The following is a 23,877-nucleotide window of genomic DNA, read 5'->3' on the forward strand; positions in this document are numbered from 1 at the left end:
AAGAAACCAATAAAAAAAACAGGACCCAGATCAATTCTGAATTTGCGTTGAGGTAAGTCAGTACTGAATACACACAAAATTGATTGTTTTTACATATGTACACTTCTCCAAATTCTTAACAGGGTTTATTGGCTACATTGTCGATTAAATCATTCAGCCAAATTAGGAAAATTCTAAGGAAAGTCCAAAATATGTCCTCTGTGTCTCTATGGAGATCCGTAACAAACTTTACTGGGTGAAACATCTGTTTATTCCATATGCGGCCCTGGTTGTGCACAATTTGAATGTCTGTTATGGACAGTCTATGTATTCTGCAGACAACTGGCAGAAAATCGCTGGAATCTTATTACATTATATTGCACAAAAAAAAAAAAAAACCTGATAACTAAACACACCATTTATTATTATAGTATTAATTGTGAACAATGCACATTTCTTAATATTAAGTCTAAAATGTGATTTAATGTCACTTTTGATGAGGATTGTATGATTTTTGAATAATATATTGCAAATAATATTTTGCAACTTCAAATGCAAAATATTTAAAGTGTACCTATAGTGTACATGCATTAGTTTCACTTTAGCACAATCAAATATACTAAGTACATCTTTAATAGTACTTTAGCACTACTTCTGCACAATTAAAATGAGTTAAGTACAAAATTAGTTGCAATTCAGCATACTTTAAGTATACCAGTTAACTATACTTAAAGTACAATTGCAGAACATTTTATTAAGTACATAAATAGAAAAATGCAGTTGTAGTATACTTGGTATGATTGAAATGTATTTCAAATACATTTAAGTATATTTATTTTTCACTAGGAGAATGAGAAATCTTGTTTTTGATTTTCCCCTGTAATGTAACTGAAAATGGAAGTGCCCTTCTGGGCAAACAGAAACTTTAAATATGGCAGCCTTTTCTGGGCACAAGTTTGGCTGGTAAGAAGTGTACCACAATGCAACAATGCAAGTACAGTGTTGAGTACATGTGTGTATGCTTAGTTACATAGATGAATCTATTAACATTTGTAAAGGAACTGGTGTCCTGTCTTTTGATGTTAAACTGCATAACTGAATATTAAACTTTAAAACAAAAGACAATATAAAATTAAATATACAATACAATGAAAGTAAACAGAGGACAATGAGTGGCACAGTACAACACAGGATAACAAACAGACATCTACAATATGTTGCTGGCCTTCAGATTGTGTGTGTGTGTGTGTCTGTGTGAGAGAGAGAGAGAGAGAGAGAGAGAGAGAGGGAGGGAGGGAGTGAGAGAGAAAGTGTAATGGTGGAAACTGTGTTTGCACATGGACTTCAGCAAACCTTTCAAAATAAAAGTCATTGTTTGCAGTTATTCTGTGACAATTCTTATTATTAGACTAAAAACATTGCAACTTTATATGTATTGTATCTTTATTACTTATATTATATCTTTATAACTTGAAAAGTAATGCTACAGCTTTTGCCTGCTAATAAATGATGTGTTTTTGAACATGCTTCGCTGAGTTGAAACAACATGCTGTATGGTCATATAAGACGCTGAGCAATTGCATAGAAAGTACTTTGGAATTAAGTGGGCAGTTTTGGCATATATAAGTTGCAAACTCAATCAGACTTTATGCTACTTGTCAAACGTCAGGCTTTGTGAGTCTGTGACCATTTAGTCCTGAAATAGAATATAATAGAATAGAATAGAATGATGTTATTGATTAGTTATTTTGTTTGTCTTAAAAACAACCTTTTTCCAGTGAACATATCTCTTATTCTGAAACAGTGAGGGAGTTCTAACAGCTGAGCTGTTGATAAGTGGAGGCTCTTGCATGCTGGAGTCTGAAACCTGAAACCAAGGGAAGGGAGAGAAATAGAGGAAGAAAGAGAGACATTCTCTTTTGAGTACAGTAAATTTAAAGAGAGAGGGAGAGGGTGCTGAATGTGTAAAGAATGCAAGAGGTTTGGGACAGAGAGAAACTTAGGGGAGTATGCAGAGAGAGAGAGAGAGGGAGGGAGAGAGAGAGAGAGAGAGAGGGGGGAAAATGTGAGTCAGGAGGGAGGGAAGTAAAGAGAAGAGGTGATGTCAAAGCAGTTGAGCTCAAAGAGTAAACAGAGCTTAAGACTGCAGCATGTTTTTATCTGTTCAGCTGAAGAGGCGCACCCAGTGGGCAGGCCACATTCTCTTCTCAAACCACATCTCTGTACTCATCATCTTCCTCCTGGCAGCTCAGGGGACAGCCTGGCCATATGGTAGGTCTGATTGATTTATTTGTTTTCAACAAGAGTCACACTCTTTTGTTGTCTTAGGGTCAGTGTCAACTCAACTGTGCCTTACACACTTTTCTCTCTTTCTTTTTTTTAAATGCTTGAGGTGTGGGAACTGTACCAGTCTTTATTTGTTTCACATTACAGTAATTAATTGTAGTTTAAGTGATGTTCTTAATAAACAAAACACTCCAATCTGAGTTAACGGAATATGAGTTGAGAGGGTTGGGTTGATAAGCATTAATTTTTAGAAGTGAAATGGGTGAATTAATTGTTTTGCTTTGTATGTGGATTCAAATCTATGAATCTAATACAACTAAACAGAGGGAGTAAATAACAAATGTGAACTGAAACCATAATCTTCATAATACCCATCCAAGGGATATTCCTGTCTTAATCTTACAGACCCCAATATTAGACATGTTGACATACATGTTGAGACTGTTTCTAGCATTGATGAAGGGACAGATCACTGACTTTGTATTCCCTTGCTCACCACCCTTTGGCAAAGATCCGACGGGGTGGGGGTGGGGTTTCCATGGAACTCCTGCCCTTCACACCCACATCCACATCCTTAAGTCACATACATGAAAACAAGTATTAGTTCAATTAAAGGTTATGTCTTACCTCATGTACAGACATCCAAAAATATGTTGGACAATTTAGTTGCACACACCATGCCTCAAGTAGAGGCTAGTTAGGGAGCAAATGTGTTCATATTGGACTAAGGTTTCCTTTATGTCTGGCTGAAAGCATATAGAGCTTTGTAGGGCTAATTTAGAGTGAGAGTCCTTCTAACAACCAGTGGAGTTTCTTGTTCCATGGCTGCAAAATCATTCTGGCCTGTGGAATATACAGCAAAGTAGTAAAGTGCAAAATTTGGACTTACATGCCAATTAATATTGATAGCAAAAGATGCTGCAGTAATGCTGTCTCAAAATAAAACCTGCTAGAGGCATATTTTATTTAGAGGCATATACTGTATATGATATCTCCAATTCTGTGCAGTTCAGGGCATAATTATTAAAGGGATAGTTCACTTTCAAATTAAATTTTGGTATGTTTTAGTTTACCTCAAGGACATCCAAGATGTAGTTGTCTTTGTTTCCGCAGTAGTTTCCATTTTGATATTTATAGGTAAAACCGTTCTTGTCTGTGACTCACATAATGGATGTCTATGGTCACCACCTCAAAGAGCATGCACAGAGGAGTCAAAATTAAACAATTCCCCATCGTAAGTACACATTGATGACCTAAGACACGAAGCGAGCGGTTTGTGTAGGAAAACGAACAGTATTTATATCGTTTTTACCTCTTGTACACAACCGTGTCCAACTGATCTGAGGGTTGAGCGCGAGAGATAACTTCGGGGGCTTTCTGCGCTTGCACAGACAAAGCCAGAGCACGCGCAAATGTCACACAACAGGAAGCACGAGCGCCCTCAAATGGTGACCATAGACCTCCATTATATGAGTCACAGACAAGAACGGTTTTACCTAAAAATATCAAAATGGGAACTACTGTGGAAACAAAGACACCTATATCTTGGATGCCCTTGAGGTAAGCTAAAACATACCAAAATTTAATTTGAAAATGAACCATCCCTTTAAGGATAGTGGTTCCCAACCCTGTTTCTAGAAATATGGTGTAACGAAGAAAATTATGTTTTTACAGTGAGGGAAGTGGACCTAATATTTCGAGAGTATGCCTAAATGTAATTTTGTTGTAACATACATTATAGCTTTGAATTTTAACTAGACATTGGACAGGAACCTACCTAGATTGAGAGAGCACTGCAATTTAATGTATAAGTGTTTTGATATTTATACCTATAATGACATTTTTTAAAGTTCTCTTCATTACACATATTGAACATAAGCTCATAGCTGAATTAAGCTCTGGTATAATAATAAAAAAACAGAAACTGCAGTAGGCGTTTTATAACAAACTTAAATGGTTACAGACACCTCCCACACTACTGTTCTCTGTTTTTCTCTGTTTACACCAACACACACAAATATGAGGTCATCATGTGATTAGGTCACAGCACCGGAATATGTTCTCTTTTCCATGTGAGCTGTGTATAAAAGTTAATTTTGAATATACTCAACCATGACTTGACTAATCCTGGTCTTCTTATATGAGAGTGAGTTACAATTTGTCATATAAACCACTAAAATGTTGTAGTTCAGAGCTTTTTAAAGGCTGAGCGTAGCGACTACAAACTGAGTGATGATTTCATTTAGCTTGAGGAACACATACATTGTTTTAGTGTTAAATAATTAGAAATAATGTAAACTCCAAAGCACCTCAGGAAGCTACCTTTAGAGACTATTAACTGTTAATTTCATTATGTTCAGATCTCCAAATTAAATGTCTCTGTAAAAACATGAGACAACCTGGCAAAAAAACTTTTAGAATGGGTTCAAACCAACACTCAGTGATGATTATGTTGAATTTCCTTTTTTAGTTCGTTTGTGCGTAGACATCTAATTTTGCCTGATACTGGTGCAGAGAGTCAGAGAAAGCCAAAAAATTATAATTTATAGATGTTTACAGTGACACTTAAATACTTCTTAGAGCTACGGTATGCCATGTCTAAGATGCCACAGCCATATCACCCTGCAGCCCAAGACTGGCTGCCCACTGAGGCTAAGCAGGGTTGAGACTGGTCAGTACCTGGATTGGAGAGTGCTATATCCACTGTGAGACACCAATGTGTCCCTGAGCAAGACACTTAACCCCTAGTTGCTCCAGAGGCGTGCGACCTCTGACATATATAACAATTGTAAGTCACTTTGGATAAAAGCATCAGCTAAATGAATAAATGTTTAAAAGAAATGTTACATAAGTGCCTCATTCATTCATTCATTTAATCAGTATATTATTATTACTTGAGTTGGTGGCATTTGAAACTCACATATATTTTTTCTCTTCTGTGTAAAAGAATGAAAAACATTGTACTGTCCACACAAATGCATACAGACCCAAATGCTAACTATACACCTTTAAGGAAAGCAAAAACATTTTCTGATCCAGGTAAGATACGTTACCAGTTTACAGGGACAATCTTAAGATATACTAAGATTTATGCCTATTTTCAGATAAAATGTTACACAACAATACATGTGATCCTTAATCAACATGGTAATAATAAATACTTTCTTTGAAAATATTTTGCCACATAAATCTTAGTATATCTTAAGATTATCCCTGTACACTGGTAACCTGTAGCTTACCTGGATCAGAAAATGTTTTTGCTTTCCTGAGTGCAGACTATTCAAATGAATGCTTTAATCTACAGGGATAACTTTGATTAGAGATTAGAACATTTCCTGTAAACAAACACATTTGCTGTGTGAAAGTGACGTGACATACAGACAAGTATGGTGACTAATACTCAGAATTTGTGCTCTGTATTTAACCCATCCAAACTGTACACACACACACACACATACACAAGGTTAAAGGAATATAAGATGTGAATTGTTTTTTTGAGAGGGATAAGAAGCATTAATTTTTAGAAGTGAAATGGGTTTATTGTTTTGATTTGTATGTGGACTCAAATCTATGAATCTAATAAAACTGAACAGAGTGAGTAAATAACAAATGTGAACTGAAACCATAAACTTCATTATTTTTTATTTTTTATTTTTATTTTGACTTTATTATACCTCTCTATGATTTCATTTTATTCATTTACCTTTTAGCTTGAAGGTACAGATTCAGCTAAGTTGATCATGCCAGGCTAAAGCTCTCTTAAGTAATGGCCCAGGTGAATCAAAATAACAACTGTGAATTCCACCTGTAAGCAGCCCAAGCTGACACCGAACCCAAACACCAATCGGGTAAAGTCAAAAAATCCAAGGTGACTTCAGTGTCACAAATGAACTGAAATATGCTTGCAGACCACAAGGTGAATAGACTGGGTAAACATAACACAGAATTTCCCCTGACAAGCAGGCCCAGGCCCCCAGCCAAGAGTCAAAACCTGCGGGTGGGGGGGGTGAGAGCCCACTGTTCACACTTCACACTTCCCCAGCCTGCAACCACAGCGGGGTGGGGCAGGGTCCCGTCCAGAGGTTCACTGCAGACACACACACCATGTGGACCCACAGACCCCAACAAGCTGGCTAGAGACATTACAACTGTCGACCTAAACACTGCAGAAGGCCACAACACTTGCCTACTTGCAAAACAGGGACTTTTATGCTTGAACTTTGCCAGTGTGACCACACAAACCTTGAGGCACACAACATCCTGTACCAGCAGACTGAAACTATCAAAGCAGATGACAAAAACTACAACTACGAGTCTACTACAACAATTAATCTACGGCAGATGACAGAACAGGCAACAAGGGAGGAAGGTTTCAACTCCAGAACCTTCCTTCCTCACGAAATCCGCAGTAAAATCCTGTCTATCTCTGCACAGTACCCAGAACTGACTCTGGAGAGCACATGGGCCAGCATGAAAAGATCCTGAGGACATTAAAGGAACTGATGCTCATAGTGGCCTCACCAGCAGGACAAACAAGATCAGATTAGCAGACTCTTTTTAACTGCGAGCAGCAGAATGCACAGAATGCCCTCCTACTAAGAGATATGCCCAGATCTCGGCCAACAGTCTCTCACCAAAGAGACATCCATTCTAGAGCCAGACGGTCATGGCAACCAGACAGCACATCAGCAGATGGATGACCACACACGACAGGCCAAAATACTGACAAGGCCAACTCACCTGCACCTGACCAGCAGCTCCATGAGACCCTGTGTACACAACACAAATGGACACGTGTCCTCTTTTCACCAACATATACTTGCTGTATTGTTTTAAACCCCAATGGACTTCAAGCATTCAAAGAATTGGGCTCAAGTGAGGGAACGTTCATCTTTTCTGCCAGCCAACTCATCTGAAGTGCACTGCCAGGTCACAAAGATCAGGCCTGACATCTCAGCTGGTCGCGAGAACCCAGTCTCAAGGTCAGACCAGCCCACAACCCAGATCTTTGCTAACCAGCCACTGACCACAAGGCTAGCCATTCCACTACCAAGTAATGACATCACCCAGCCACTTCAGCTGATGGCTGCACATCCAGGATGATTTAACACCTGTCTCAAGACTCCTGAGGAACCCAATTGAAGAGGGGGGCAAACAGGAAACAGCATGTTGGAAAACAAGGTGAGACTTGGGGCTCTGGTGACACTGAAAAAAACAACAACTTTTATGTCACTTTTAACGCCTTGATAGACCCCACAATGAAGCTCAGAAACGAAACTGAACTCTTAAGGCCCAAAAGTGTGCACTGAACATGCAGTCATACATGAATAACACCTTCTCATTGATAAAGAGCTGCTGGATCACATTGACCCTTTGTTGAACTTGAGATAGCTGAAACTCCAGGCTGAAGTGCAAAACCCCTGCCAATTCAGCCAGACAGGTCACCCAGACAGACTGTCAGGTCACAGAGGTCACAAGAAAATCTCACAGCCAGCCATGAGAATTTGGCCTTAAGCCTCACATCTTCAAAGCATTCACCAAGCACACACCAGACCTGCCTTCACAAGCAAGGGCATGAGCGATTTTATGAGGTCTTGTTGTCAACCATGGTGACTGCCAAGAACACCTGCATTTTAACCTAAAGTAAAATAACCAAAGCTCAACCTGCTACTTCCTGGTTCTTCCTGCCAGACCATACCAGACATTTACTCAGGTTAATATATGAGACTGCAGTCCCAGCATATACATAAAGGGGTCACAGCATGGCCAAACCCTCAACCACACACCTTAAAGGGAATGGAGGGAACTCGGCCCCACTTTGAACAACACCTACTTTCCTGAAGAGACATCCTGCACCTGCTGACAACTGCCAGTGCCAAAGCTGCTATTCACAAGAGGCAATGATGCATAGCTAATGCTAACTACGTGGACTGACTCAAGACCACCTGCCATCAAACTCAAATGGCATCTGCAATCTACGCCATGCATGATTTACCCTTATCACAAGGAGTTTCATCTGACAACTCACTCACTACTGCTTTGGTGCTGGTCTACACCAACAACATGGCCAGAACTAAAGGGAGTGCCCACTTCAGCAGAACACTGCTCCCAACAGAGCACAAACTACTCAAATGACAAAAAGAGCCTGCTCTGCACTTCCTGAACCATCCAGCGATTCTCCGGTCATCGGAACACAGACAGTGATCACAGAGATGTGCCTCCAAACTTCAATGGCCCTCAACAGCCAATGCATCCGTACAGAGGACTGACGCCCCAAAGCTACATGGTCAATGGCCCTTTAAGGATGCAATGTTTAGGCACAGTGTGCCCAGAGCAGGTGTTTTGTGGGTTAAAAGCAAACCTCTCCCTCAGCAACACTACAAGCTGGACTTCCAGTCATCAAAGTACAAGTGAAAGCCATCCCGATCGTCTTTCAAATCACATCGACTCACAAGAAGTGCATCAGATAGCTCCTGATTTACACTGACTCAAATAATTGATTATTATTTATAATTATTATTTTAGTTCAGGGACAGAATTGTTTGTGTCTGTTATGGAATAACTCATGATCAGTAACTGCGTCAGCGTCTCGTTGGTAAAAAAAAAAAACGGCATGGTTTTGTAGCGTACAGTGACACAAACAAAATGAGACGATCCACAAAAAAAAGTGAAAGATAGGTGGAAAGATTGTTTATTTGAATTCTGGTGCTCTCTCATGACAGCTTGTGATGCATGCTCTGACGCACCTATCATCTGATGGAGACGGAACTTAGCGATCGCCTTTTTCTTTATTTGTTTTATTTTTCAACAGTTTTTATACATGTGTGAGTGTGTTTTATGTTGAATGTTCCTGTATCTGCATGATTACCATCGGTTTGAGAGCAAATTAGCTCGCTATTACTGTGTAATCACGACTATCAATGTGAACGCCATCTATATGAATAGAGAGTGGTTTATTGACTTCATGTCGCATTTGTGTTATGACCATCTCTATAACTGGTCACCAGCACATCAGCATGTATTTTCATTGTAATTTATTGTAAATGCTGCATTTCTAGCAATCTCAGGGTGTTCTGTAATTGCCATACAAAGTTAAATATTATTTATTTTTTTTATTTTTCTTACTCAAATTATTCTTGTTGTATTTTTCTAGTGCTCACATAAATCACTTATATGATGTCTATGATTCTGTCTAGTGTTTTATAATTGAAAAAAATATGCAGTTGTATGTTTAATGACTAAAATAGTTTGTAGAACCCTTCTGTTGTGAAGAAAGAGGACCAGAGAGAGCAATTTGCAGAGCAGAGTCTTTGATTAAAAAACATAGGAGTATGTCAGAGTCCAATGAGAAATGAAAAATCCTCCCGTAGGGAAAAACTGGAACCAAAACGTTTACTTGTTGAAAAAATAGAGAAACCAAAAAGACGCCAACCTCCCAGGTGGTAACAGTTTGATCGACAGCTCTGCAGCCGCACAGAGGGGAAAATAGATGAATCTGTAGACAAGCAGCGGCAATACTTCGGTGCTCTCAGTTCACTCTAGATCACACACCGTAGGGACATGGGTGCAGGCAGCCTTGAGAGATCGGCGTGCTGGGCACAGGGCAGACACAAGGGTAAATGCAGAAAAGACAACCAGCGAAGCAGCAATCCCCAGCCAGACAGGACTAGGACATGACAGGGGAGATAGACATCTGACGTTAGACATGTGATGGAGATTAGGAGGGAGTTGAAGGCGGACCTCGACAGGACTGATAATCTTAGAAATGCGAAACGGACCAACAAAACGGGGGGCAAACTTGAGGTAGACTGACTGGAGGGGCAGGTTAACCCTCTCAAGGCAGGCGTTGCTGATTTGCAACAGTTAAAAACTAAAAACCTTATTACTCCAGATACATATTTTATGTATCTGGAGTACTAAAAACTTTACTAAAGGTTACTAAAGTTACTAAGTTACTAACTTAATTTGAGCCTGAGAGGGTTAATCTGTTAGCCAGCACCCCGATGCGGGCGTCCTGAAAGCCCCATAACTCGCACGTGTCTGTGTTTACGAATAGATTAAATGAAACGGGACAAATTTAATCTTGACAAACTATATATCATTATAAAGATCTAAGCCTCAAGCATTGATGACAGATTGCTGTTTTTCAATGGAAAGCTTATAAAACTGTATTTGCTACAAAATCAAAAAATGAACAATGGAATCGCTGTACATTCCAGATTCGTTGTAAATCCCGGTTTAGTTAGGAAGGTAAGGGTCCACTGAACGACATCTCATGGAGCACGTTTGGTCCAACGAAGCAATAACGTAATATGGATCATAGTTCCTTTGTTTACGTTTCAGTTCTTCAGCGACAGAACTGTCTGTGTCCATTATGGAATAACTCATGGTCAGGAACTGCATCTTTGTAGAAAAAAATGGCTTGGTTTTGCAGCGTACAGTATCACAAATGGAATGAAACAATCCACCGGAAAAAAGAATGAATGAAAGATAGGCAAAAGATAGTATATTAGAATTTTTGCGCTCTCTCGTGACGGCTCGTGACGCGCTCTGACGCACCTGTCAGCAGATGGAGGCGGAAATTATAGCGATCGCCTTTTTCTTTGTTTTATTTTTTAACAGTTTTTATATATGTGAGCAGAGGTGTCAAGTAACGAAGTAGAAATACTTTGTTACCTTACTTAAGTAGAAATTTGGGGTATCTATACTTTATTTGAGTAATTATTTTTCAGCCGACTTTTTACTTCTACTCCTTACATTTTCACGCAAGTATCTGTACTTTCTACTCCTTACATTTTAAAAATATTAAATTTCATTTCGGCTTATCATTCAAAAAAAAAAACATCCAGATAAATCGCGCCATCCAGATGGAGTGAATTGGATTGTGGTTGGATGAGAAGTCTAAACACATACCATTCCGACACCCTATTGGTTTGTACGCGAGCCATCGCACCTGCACATGACACAGATCACATCACACTCCAGCAAGGACATAGCCAGTTTTGGATTCGTTAATCAAAAAATATATTTCTTAAAAGTAGGGTTGGGTATGGAAAAAGTATCCACTGAACCGAACAAGAGGAAGCAGATTTCAGTGCCTTTTAAATGCCTGAGCGATCGATTGAAATGTTTGTCCTGGATCTCCGAAATGTACACAAGAAGCAGGGGCTTCGCTAGGCTTTTTTAGCGGTGCTGTAGCATTTAGCTCCATAAACTTTACACAAATTTGCGATCGCCTCAGAGTCAGTCCCCTTAAATTTCACATGAAACCGTCGTCAGACCGGTCTCCTCTCCGTCTTTCAGCGCGCTCTTCAATCCGCAGACTTATCGATAGATTGTTAGAATATCCGTATCTGTGCAGTTCTTTGTCATAAATACAGTTTACAAAAGGTCACGAGGGAGCAGTCGGTTTCTCATCTACTGTAAAGTTTTTGCTGTTCACCGCTCATCACACCACAGCTGTTTCCTCCAGCGACATTCTAGCCCTTAACACATATGAACGAACACATACTTTAATTACACTTATTTAAATATATACTTTATTTAATCATACATACTTTATACATACACTAGCTACTTTGCAAAAGTATTGGGCACGTTAGTATTTTCACTTAAAAGAATGGTGTTGGGCCAGTTATTTATATATTTTGCTGTAGTGTGTGTCAGTATAAAATATCAGTTTACATTTCCAAACATTCATTTTGCCGTTGTCAGACTGCTTGTGTATTCAAAATCTCGCTAGATTATTATTAAAATTAATGGCATTATTAAAATTAGCCTTAGATTAAGGGAAGCACATTTTGGGAAATGAGAGCATCCAAGGTGAAAGCTATGGATTTATTTTAAATATTTGTAGTGTTCTTTAATGTTATCCATAGTTTTTTTTGTGGCTCTTTTTTTTAAAGGGTCATTCCACCCGTGGAGACATGAATGTGTATTGAAAGTGGGTCATATATGTAGTAGAATAGTATCTTTTTTTTTTTTTTTGGTCCTTCTGGGCCTATAAAAGGCAGAAAATAACTTTTTAGAGCTTGTGGACTGTAGACAACAATCCCCATAGTGCATTGCAATACTCAGCTCCGCAGGCCACTCCCACTACTCCGCCCATCAATGTGGATTAGTTGAGCTCTCCTCTATGTTACCGATTGTAAATTATTTGGCACAATTTGTTGTGAAGAGTTATTTTGCGACCCAATTAATGTTTTTGTGACAAAATGGTGTGCACTTGCATAGTACCGGGATGTTGTTCAAGAACAAGGAAAAGTATTCACAGATTCCCGAAAGATACGGACTTGTGCAAAAAGTGGCTACGGGCTAACGTTATCAATAACCCTAAGTTCGGTGAGGACACAACACTTGAAGCACTAAAAAATCAGACGGTGTGCAGTTTACATTTCAAGCCCGAAGATTATGCGCCTAACCCTTCAATTCCTTCAGTATTTTCCTTGCCAGACGATGACGATGAAAAGCCAGGAACGTCGGGAACCACCAGCTCTAGCAGCACTAAACGCATTTGCCTGGAGGTAATGTAATTTCTGACTAGACTCTATTAGCAGCTAGTGGCTACTGAGAACACACACTGACATAGTCGTCTGCTGTAAAGAAACACATCTCCTATGATTTTTCTGTTTACGAACTAAATATCTTGTATGTTTTGCTCGCTTTTTGTTTTAATGTGTCTGCCTCAGTAACTAACGTTACACTTGTCAAGAAATGAGTAAGTAAAGTTAGTATGTAACGTAATAATGTAACGTTAGACACTTAGCTAAAAGTTATATATAAGTTTGCTATTATAGATGTAAATCAACCATGTTTTACTGTGTTAGTTTGACGCTTTTCATGTTTTTTTAGCTGCTCGTCACTGTACTGTGGCTCATAAAGGTAGCCACGAACATCCGTTTCTAACATAACTTCGTCTAAATCAAAATCCTCCCCAATGCATCCGTCTGAAAAATCAGTATTTTCCTCCATATTTTCGAAAAGTTTCTCTCGGTGAAATCAAACGCACAGGCACTGATCTGTGATGGGTCTGTTAGCGCATTAGGTACAACCCCCTATGGGCAGACTACTTGTGCTTGTAGTCTTTACAGAAATCCACCCTTATTACACTTCCTCCTACAATGACGTCAAATGACGATTTTTGCGTCATTGTAGGAGGAAGTGAAAAAGGTAAATAGTGGATTTCTCTCGTCTCAGGGGAAAATGAGAGAATGTTGCACAACCATTCAATAGTATGACTGGTTTTCTAACAATGGACCTCTTAATGCAAATGGGTGGAGTGACCCTTTAAAGTATCGGTTCAGGCACCGTTTAGGCACCGGTACCGTTTTAAAAGTATCGAAATGGCACCAGACCCTACTTAAAAATTATTATTTCTCACTACTGGCTCATTTACCAAATGGGTGCTCTCTCTTCGTCCTTCACATATTAAGCTCCTGTAGGTAGTTCGGTAGCGAGACGTTTGACACACAAACAAATTAGTGTTTGCGATTGACAACGTGTTTGACAATGTTGTGATAAGTAGGCTATACCAACTTTGTAACTCGTTACCCCCCCCCCCCCCCCACACACACACACACTGGACATAGCAGACATATGTAGCGAATACAGGAAGCTATCAATCAAGAAGGTATCAGGATTATGAGTTATTTTCATTTTTAGTTTTTGATTAATCACTTGGATTAATCATTCTTTTTGACAGCACAATAATGTTTATTGTAAGTAAACAACCATACAAGAGTAATTGTTACTAAGCCTGCACCAATGTTCTTGTCCATTGCCCTAGCAGATTCCTGCAGCTAAGTTTGGATGTACATTTACGTTCCATTAAAGGTTATTGATGACATGCCTCTGAAGTTTGACTTTTTGCACCATAAGAATACTTATAGGTAACTAGTCATCATATCTCTAGTTCTTTGATGTATTTGCATTGTACTAAAGTGCGTTCAATTTCAATGGGCATATATGCGACTGAAACAGGTAGCCTAGTACATCCCAAATTTGTAAGCTTTTGTTCTTAATGGCATTTTTTACCTTACATTACTTTTACATTATACTTTAAGTAGTTTTTTAAACCAGTACTTTTTCACTTTTACTTGAGTAAAAAAATCTTGAGTTGATACTTCAACTTCTACAAAAGTCTTTTTGAACCCTACTATCTATACTTCTACTTGAGTAATGAATGTTAATACTTTTGACACCACTGTATGTGAGAGTGTGTTTTATGTTGAATGTGAATATAGCTCGCTATTACTGTATGATCACGGCTATCAAAGTGAACACATCTATATGAATAGAGAGAGTGAATTATTTACTTTATGGCGCATATGTGTTATTACCATCTGTATAAGTGTTAAATTAAAAAGTTAAATCTATTTTTATTTTTATTATTATTCTTATTTTTCTTACTCAAATTATTCTTATTGTATTTTTCTAGTGCTCAAATAAATTACTTATACGATGTCTAAGTTTCCGTCTAGTGTTTTATAATTGACTAAATATAGCTTATAGAAGGCTTCAATACAGTTGGTAAATATTTTTTTTTATATATATTTGGGGGGTGGGGGGGTCTAGACATAGTCTCATAAAAATATTAGCCGGAGCATCATTTTTCATGATATCTTATTCAGATTTGAAATAGAAACTCATGAGACTTTCAACCCATTAATTTTCTAGATTGCTCCAGGACTGATTTCATGTATTGTTATATCAAATAAAAAATATATAAGTGTGGTAAAAAGAAAAATTCAAGGCACTTCAGTGTCTATAACTTGTAATATTTTCGAGCATTATCAAATCTGGTTGATAAAAAGTAAAGCCCAAAGGGTGTTCTTTCCAAAGACACCAAAATTATGTTTGAAACACACTGAAGTAGGAAACTGTTACAATTTTAAGTTAGGTAGAGCACTTTAAGCTGTGAGTCCCATAATGGGGGTCAGGTTAACAGGTTAAGGGTTGAGAGGCAAACTCTCTGCCCGAAAATGTATCTAGGGGTCCTTAGCCGAGAGCAAGGTTGGTTGATATCAGAGACTTACTTGAAAAGGGGAAAGACCGGTGGCAGAGGAAGGAAGCATTTTTACTAGACATAGTCTCATAAAAATATTAGCCGGAGCATCATTTTTCATGATATCTTATTCAGATTTGAAATAGAAACTCATGAGACTTTCAACCCATTAATTTTCTAGATTGCTCCAGGACTGATTTCATGTATTGTTATATCAAATAAAAAATATATAAGTGTGGTAAAAAGAAAAATTCAATGCACTTCAGTGTCTATAACTTTTAATATTTTCGAGCATTATCAAATCTGGTTGATAAAAAGTAAAGCCCAAAGGGTGTTCTTTCCAAAGACACCAAAATTATGTTTGAAACACACTGAAGTAGGAAACTGTTACAATTTTAAGTTAGGTAGAGCACTTTAAGCTGTGAGTCCCATAATGGGGGTCAGGTTAACAGGTTAAGGGTTGAGAGGCAAACTCTCTGCCCGAAAATGTATCTAGGGGTCCTTAGCCGAGAGCAAGGTTGGTTGATATCAGAGACTTACTTGAAAAGGGGAAAGACCGGTGGCAGAGGAAGGAAGCAAATTATGGGCGTATTCTGCCCAGAGAAGTTGTTCTGACCATGACGCAGGGTTGCGAAATTCAAGGCTACGTAACATGCGGCCGATAGTCTGATTTGCTTGTTCGGCCTGACCATTAGTCTGAGGCTGGAAGCCGGACGAGAGACTAGCAGACGCTCCGATCAACCGGCAGAATTCTTTCCAATACTGCGACGCAAATTGGGGACCTCTATCAGAGACAATGTCAGAGGGAAGACCATGTAATTTGAAAACATTTCAATGGAAAAGTCGAAACCGGTAAAAAAACAACGTCCAATGAGCCTGACGGGCATTTAACCTCTTGGCAGAATGAATATATTCGAGATTCTTGTGGTCCGTCCACACAGTGAAAGAAACACAGGCACCCTCCAACCACTGACGCCATTCTCCCAGGGCAAGGTGAATGGCGAGTAGTTCACGATTGCCCATGTTGTAAATACGTTCAGAGGGAGATAACCGATCTGAGAAATATGCACAGGGATGGACCTGACCATCGGAAGCAGAGCGCTGGGAGAGTATGGCCCCAACACCTACCTCGGATGCATCAAACTGGGAGCTGACGTGAAAAGAGTCTTAAGACAGTTGAAAGCCTTCTGCGCAGACTCGGCCCACTCAAAACTGGACTTGACAGAAGTAAGGGCGGTTAAAGGCGTGCCGACCTGGCTAAAGTTACAAACAAAGCATCTGTAAAAATCTGTGAACCCCAAGAAACGCTGCAGGGCGACGCGAGAGTCAGGGACTGGCCAATTAATAACCGCCTTTACCTTAGCAGGGTTCATTCTAATGTCAAGTCAAGTCAAGTCACCTTTATTTATATAGCGCTTTAAACAAAATGCATTGCGTCAAAGGAACTGAACAACATTTATTAGGAAAACAGTGTGTCAATAATGCAAAATAACAAAGGCAGTTCATCATTGAATTCAGTGATGTCATCTCTGTTCAGTTTAAATAATGTCTGTGCAATCATTTGCAATCAAGTCAACGATATCGCTGTAAATGAGGTGACCCTAACTAAGCAAGCCAGAGGTGACAGCCGCAAGGAACCGAAACTACATCAGTGACAGAATGGAGAACAAAACCTTGGGAGAAACCAGGCTCAGTTGGGGGGCCAGTTGTCCTCTGACCAGACGAAACCAGCAGTTCAGTTCCAGGCTGCAGCAAAGTCAGATTGTGCAGAAGAATCACCTGTTTTTTGTGGTCTTGTCCCGATGGTCATCTGAGAAAAGGTCGTTACAGGGGATCTGTATCTGGGGCTCTAGTTGTCCTGGTCTCCGCTGTCTTTCAGGGCTGTAGAGGTCCTTTCTAGGTGCTGATCCACCATCTGGTCTGGATACGTACTGGACCCGGGTGACTGATGCCCTCCACAGAAATGACAGAACCCAAAAAAGTGACCGAACATGCATGGAAAGTGCATTTCTCAGCCTTAACCAACAGTCTATTCTCAAGAAGCCTTTGGAGAACAGGACGAACATGCTGGTCGTGCACCTGGAGGGAGAAGAAAAAAATAAGAATATCATCGAGGTAAATGAAAACTATTGAGCATGTCTCTAAGGACATCATTGACCAAAGCCTGAAAGACGGCAGGGTCATTTACAAGACTGAATGGAAGAATGCAATATTCAAAGTGCCCAAGGAATGTGTTAAACGCGGTCTTCCATTCATCACCCTCCCTTATGCGAATCAAATGATAGGCTTTACGGAGGTCCAACTTCGTGAAAACCTTTGCTCCCGGCAAGACTTCAAAGGCTGATGAGGGGCAATAGATAACGGACTTTACGAACTTTTCATATTTTTTAGCATTATCAACTCTTGTTGATAAGAAGTACAGCCCAAGGGGTCTTCTTTCCAAAGACACTAAGATTATGTGTGTAACACACTGGAGTAAAGAACTATTAGAATTTTAAGTTAGGTAGGGCACTTTCAGCTGTGAGTCCCATAATGGGGGGTGCTGGCTAACAGGTTAACCTGTTTACCCCCTGGAGACAATCCCCATGTATACAAGTTATGAGGCATCTTCTCTTGATATCCCCAAAATAACTTAAATTACACTTTCAGTTTTGATTGTACAGATAAGAGCAATACATCAATCGAATCTGTAAAGGCTCTACTTTTATTTGTATTTACATAATAACAACAAAACTTTGTGCTTTTATAAAATAAAGAAAACAAACAAGGTACGCTGTCTGCAGCCTTTGTCTGCGTGGATCCTCATTTACCCACGCGTCATTAAAACAAATTGTAACTCAGTGAATATGAGAGATATATCTATAGAAAGCTTGACATGTCTACTTTTAAACTAAGCAAGTGCTACCGAAAAAAATATTTTGTGATAAAGTAATCCATATGAAAACAACGCGATGTCCGTCTTTCACGTCTCCCTTCATTATATCTAATGCGCCCACGCCCACGCACTGAACGCGCTTGAGATTATAATTTTCCACGTGAAGTGTGCGGCATTTGTAAACATTTACCCACGTAGAAGCAATTGTGTATGGAATGGGTAATGTCTTCTTCTGCTTGTGCATCTTTGATTATACTTTGGAGGATGTAAATAGCACAGCAAGGGCTTGAAGTTGTGCCAAGGGAAGAACTTGCCACTCAAACACAGTTGGAGGTGATTTGCTGTCCAGGTCACGCCAGAGGAATCACAGAAGTGGTTTATCCTGAGGTAACAGGCGCACCTGGTGAAACATTGATCTATTGGTCTCTGCTGATTGCAGTTTTATGCTGCCTAAAACGGAGCAGGACTCCAAGTAGGGAAGGCCCAAGGATTGGTCCAGGAAATAACTGTGAATTCAGATATTGATTTTGGTAGGAGAAAAAACAATCAAACACAATGCAGTCCTTACTATTTGTGATGCACAATGTGGTCGGGTATGTACCAGAATTCAGGTATATCCTTTACTTCAGATGAGGACAACTTGTTGACATATGCAGCATCAATTAGTTTCTGATCTCTCTTGAAGGAGTGGATGCCGAGTTGCCATATCCTTCATACTGATATTAATTATATTATTACATGATTTCTTGTTTGACTATTTATCAAGTTATGGCAAGAGTGAAATGTGTAACCTTATGTGTTCTTATGAGATATTAAAGAACCCTGTTCTACCCTGTATTTCTTTTCCTCAAGATTAATGTCCACATATTATGTGTGTGTATCCAACCGTAATGATAAGACACTCGCCAGTGCTAGAAAGCCTTGAATTTTAGATAAGTTCTCTGTGTATGTGTGTTAGTATCTGTCTGTACAGGGAGAAGCTCAGAAAGTCCCAGGACAAACGATCAACTGCTAGTGTCCAGCGTATCAGATATACGTCTTTGGAGAGTTTATCTAGGTTTTGGAACCAATCAGAATTTTGTTGACTTATGTATTGATGCAATTAGTATCCTCTGTCAGGGTATAACTGTGGTTGATTTTGTGTTGTACGGGAGCGGCCTACGAAATCCGTCGAGAGTATTGAAGCTGACTTCTGTTGATGAAATTGCAAACTATTTTCTTCAAGTAAAATTATTATTATTAATTGAACTCATCTCTGACTCCTGGTCTTCATTGCGACATATCTGGACCTTGGGGTTTAACTGTAAATTCCCCTACACTCTGTTATAGGTTTTCTCCTGTTGTGGGTTTTGAAGTAGTCACCTTTCACAGCTGCGAAGACGGGACATAACTGCCTCCATGGGGCCAGGGTTCTACATAAAGGAGAGATGCTGCATATCGTAGGATGCCATCAACAGGTGTTCTGATGGATTGGGTCTCAAGCTGGTGCATTGCCTCTTGATCCTGTTTAGATTGAACCACTTCTTTCATGCTTCTCGGAGGTAGTGCATCCAGCTTACACAGCTTCTGTACATTGTGGTAGATGTCATCAGGTGGGCATTTAAAGGAGATATAGTGAAAATGGGTGAAGGATGACTTGGTGAGATCCCTTGCCGGACCCTGTAGTGTCCAGCCGAGTTGGGTTTAACTGCAACAAGGGTTCCAAGAGGGCCCAATTTCGCTGATTGTGTTGGAGTAATCAAGTGTATTTGATCAGCCCCCAAGAGGAGTAGAGGTTTGACTCTTTTAACCTAGCTAACTGAATTCTGTTACAAGAACGTTCTCCAAAATACTCAGTGAGGGTTCTAGTAACATAGAAAATATCCAGTTTTCTTGATGTTAAAGGATCGTTTAAAATAATAAAGGAGCATTGATTTACAACATTCTAATGACATAAAATGTCCAGTTTATATAACATTAGTAAAATGTTATTTAAAGGTTAGAAAGAAAAAGGAAATAAGAATACAAACTACAACTTTCAACAGTCACAGCCTTAGATGAACTAAAAATACAAGACTTTAATCTCAAGATCTGATTAAACAACTCCACAGACAGCATTGCCAGCTTCACTTGCAGTATTATTAACCAGATTTACTTTATTTCTGTTAGATGTCTACAGAAGTTCTAATTGAGAATTAACTGAGGTTTAGATGTCAAGTCAAGTCACCTTTATTTATATAGCACTTTAAACAAAATACATTGCGTCAAAGCAACTGAACAACATTCATTAGGAAAACAGTGTATCAATAATGCAAAATGACAGTAAAAGGCAGTTCATCATTGAATTCAGTGATGTCATCTATGTTCATTTTAAATAGTATCTGTGCATTTATGTATCATCATGTCAACGATATCACTGTAGATGAAGTGACCCCAACTAAGCAAGCCAGAGGCGACAGCGGCAAGGAACCGAAACTCCATCGGTGACAGAATGGAGAAAAAAACCTTGGGAGAAACCAGGCTCAGTTGGGGGGCCAGTTCTCCTCTGACCAGACGAAAAAAACAGCAGTTTAATTCCAGGCTGCAGCAAAGTCAGATTGTGCAGAAGAATCATCTGTTTCCTGTGGTCTCGTCCTGGTGGTCATCTGAGACAAGGTCTTAACAGCGGATCTGTATCTGGGGCTCTAGTTGTCCTGGTCTCCGCTGTCTTTCAGGGAAGTAGAGGTCCTTTCTAGGTGCCAATCCACCATCTGGTCTGGATACACACTGGATCCAGGTGACTGCAGTGACCCTCTGATCTGGATACAGACTGGCTCTGGTGGCTACGGTGACCTCGGAATAAGAGAGAAACAGACTAATATTAGCGTAGATGCCATTCTTCTAATGATGTAGCAAGTACATCGGGTGTGATGGGAAGTGTTCCCAGTTCCGGTTTACCTAATTAATGCAGCCTAAAAATCCTTTAACGGATTTGGATATTAAAAGCATATTAGTATGTTATGTGTAAGCGAGGTTAAAGAGATGGTGTGACGGCAGGTGAAAGGACAGTCTGGAAGCAAATGCGAGTTAACAAGTTTAATGAGATAATATGAATCTGAGTACACAAACAAACAGGGACGATGAGACAACGATAATCCGTGGTGATGGTGAAGAGGTGAGGAATCCAGTTGAGGGCGGAGAGAAGGTGAGTAATCCGGATGACGTCGGCGTGTAGGCAGCAGGAGAGAGTGGCACAGGAACTGCGGTGAACAGAGCCAAAGGTAAGTGTCTGGCTGAGTGAACGTGCGGAGAGTAGATGAGGTTCTAGGGAAAACACAGACATCCAAACGCAAAACAACACTAAGAGCCAAACGAACAGGGGAACCACATTGAACATTAGACAACAATCTCACCAACACAAGACGTGAGACAAGCCATTATATAGGATGAGTAATGAGTGGCAGCTGTTGCTGATACAATTAACGGAGACGCCCACAACTAATCAGTGAAGACGCGGAACACACAGAATTCACCACAAAGTGTAAACACCCCGAGATCACGGTTTACCAACCATGACAGTACCCCCCCCCCCTCTAAGAACTCCTCCTGGAGTTCCCAGAAGGGCCTACCTGCTGATTATAGTCATCGTTAAGGGAGTGATCCAATATGTCCCTAGCAGGTACCCAACTCCTCTCCTCCGGACCGTAACCTTCCCAGTCCACCAGATACTGGAATCCTCGTCCCCTCCGTCTCGAGTCCAGAATACGATTAACCGAATATGTCGGTTCCCCATCTATGAGATGCGGCGGCGGGGGAACCGGAGTAGGCGGATTAATACGTGCATAAAACACGGGTTTAATTTTGGACAAATGAAAGGCGGGGTGTATCCTCTTGTACGCAGGAGGTAGTTTGAGGCGGACTGTCACCGGACTAATGATTTTGGTGATAGTGAACGGGCCGATAAATTTGGGAGCTAATTTATTAGAAACGGATCGCAGAGGAATGTTACTGGTAGAAAGCCACACTTTTTGACCCACGACGTAGACGGGAGGCTTTGACCGGTGGCGATCGGCCTTGGCCTTAGTGCGCTCCCTCACCCGGAGCAGAGTCTCACGGGCTCTGGTCCAGGTTCGGTGACACCTCTGGACAAACGCGTGAGCTGAGGGGACCGCGACTTCAGATTCCAGACTGGGAAACGCTGGTTGCTGGTACCCTACACTACACTGAAATGGAGAGAGGCCCGTAGCTGACACTGGCAACGAATTGTGGGCGTACTCCACCATAGAGAGTTGTTGACTCCAGGAAGAAGGATTCTTGGAGACCAAACATCGCAACGTCCTCTCTAAATCTTGGTTGGCTCGCTCAGATTGTCCGTTGCTTTGGGGGTGATAACCCGACGACAAACTAACTAACGCCCCTAACAATTTGCAAAACTCTTTCCAAAATTTGGATATAAACTGAGATCCCCTGTCCGAAACCACGTCTACCGGGAGGCCATGAAGCCAAAAGACGTGATCTACAACAGTGACCGCTGTCTCCTTGGGTGTCGGTAATTTGGGCAAGGGAATGAAATGTGCCGCCTTCGAGAACCGGTCCACTACGGTCAAAACGACCATCATGCCATTAGAGGGCGGGAGGGCGGTAACAAAATCTAGAGCGATATGGGACAAGGGTCTCGAAGGGACAGACAGCGGTTGAAGAAGCCCAACAGGAGGTCGGTTAGATGACTTACCACTGGCACAAACTGAGCAAGCCAAAAAAAAAATCGCGGACATCGCGAACCATACGTGGCCACCAGAATCGTTGTCTAACCAACCCATTAGTTCTACTTAACCCTGGGTGACAAGCCACGTTAGAACAATGACCCCACTGGACAACTTCGGACCTTAACTCCTTCTAAGGCCGTCTTGACCTTCGACTCGACCTCCCATACGAGTGCTGAGACCACTAATTTCTCAGGCAAAATACACTTGGGAGTAACGGGATGGGCGGAGGGATCAAAAAGAAGTGACAAAGAATCGGGTTTGACATTTATGGAACCCGGGCGGTACGATAGGGTAAATTCAAAACGACCGAAAAAAAGTGCCCACCGAGCCTGCCTGGAATTAAGTCTTTTGGCAGTTCTGATGTATTCTAAATTCTTGTGATTGGTCCAAACAATAAAGGGAACCCCTGAACCTTCCAACCAGTGGCGCCACTCCTCTAGCGCTAATTTGACCGCCAACAACTCTCTATTGCCAATGTCATAATTACGTTAATTACGTTCGGCAGGAGACAATCGATGTGAAAAAAACGCGCAAGGGTGTACCTTATCGTCCGAAGCAGCACGTTGGGACAACACTGCTCCTACCCCCACCTCTGACGCGTCGACCTCCACCAGGAACTGCCGTGTGGGATCAGGGGCCACAAGGATGGGAGCCGAAACGAAGCGGTTCTTGAGGTTAGTGAACGCAGCCTCAGCTGCGTCCGACCACCTGAATGGAGTACTGGGGGAGGTCAAGGCTGTCAGCGGTCAGGCTAGTTGGCTGAAATTACGAATGAAACGTCGATAGAAATTGGCGAACCCCAGAAACCGCTGTAGGGCCTTACGGGAGTCTGGAGATGGCCAATCTATCACAACCTTAACTTTGTCAGGGTCCATACGTATTCCCTCGGACGAAACAATATACCCTAAGAAGGGAACAGACTGTGCATGGAATACGCACTTCTCCGCCTTGACAAAAAGCCCATTCTCTACTAACCTCTGGAGCACTCGTCTGACATGTTGAACGTGTTC

At 40.7% G+C, this 23,877-nt stretch overlaps 1 protein-coding gene across 2 annotated transcripts in view; it reads left to right on the forward strand.

Moving 5' to 3' along the window:
* The first annotated feature begins 1,889 nt into the window (after positions 1-1,889).
* pamr1b (peptidase domain containing associated with muscle regeneration 1b) overlaps positions 1,890-23,877 on the forward strand; it is a 161,650-nt gene continuing 139,662 nt past the window's right edge. The window contains exon 1 of one of the 2 annotated variants that reach the window (XM_059536953.1): positions 1,890-2,250. In XM_059536953.1, the coding sequence (XP_059392936.1) occupies positions 2,130-2,250 (121 nt within the window). In that variant the 5' untranslated portion in view covers positions 1,890-2,129. The remainder of the gene's footprint in view (positions 2,251-23,877) is intronic. The other variant, XM_059536952.1, reaches the window with a different exon arrangement.

The sequence above is a fragment of the Carassius carassius genome, chromosome 43, assembly GCF_963082965.1.
Source record: "Carassius carassius chromosome 43, fCarCar2.1, whole genome shotgun sequence".
In the NCBI taxonomy this organism is placed as follows: domain Eukaryota; kingdom Metazoa; phylum Chordata; class Actinopteri; order Cypriniformes; family Cyprinidae; genus Carassius; species Carassius carassius.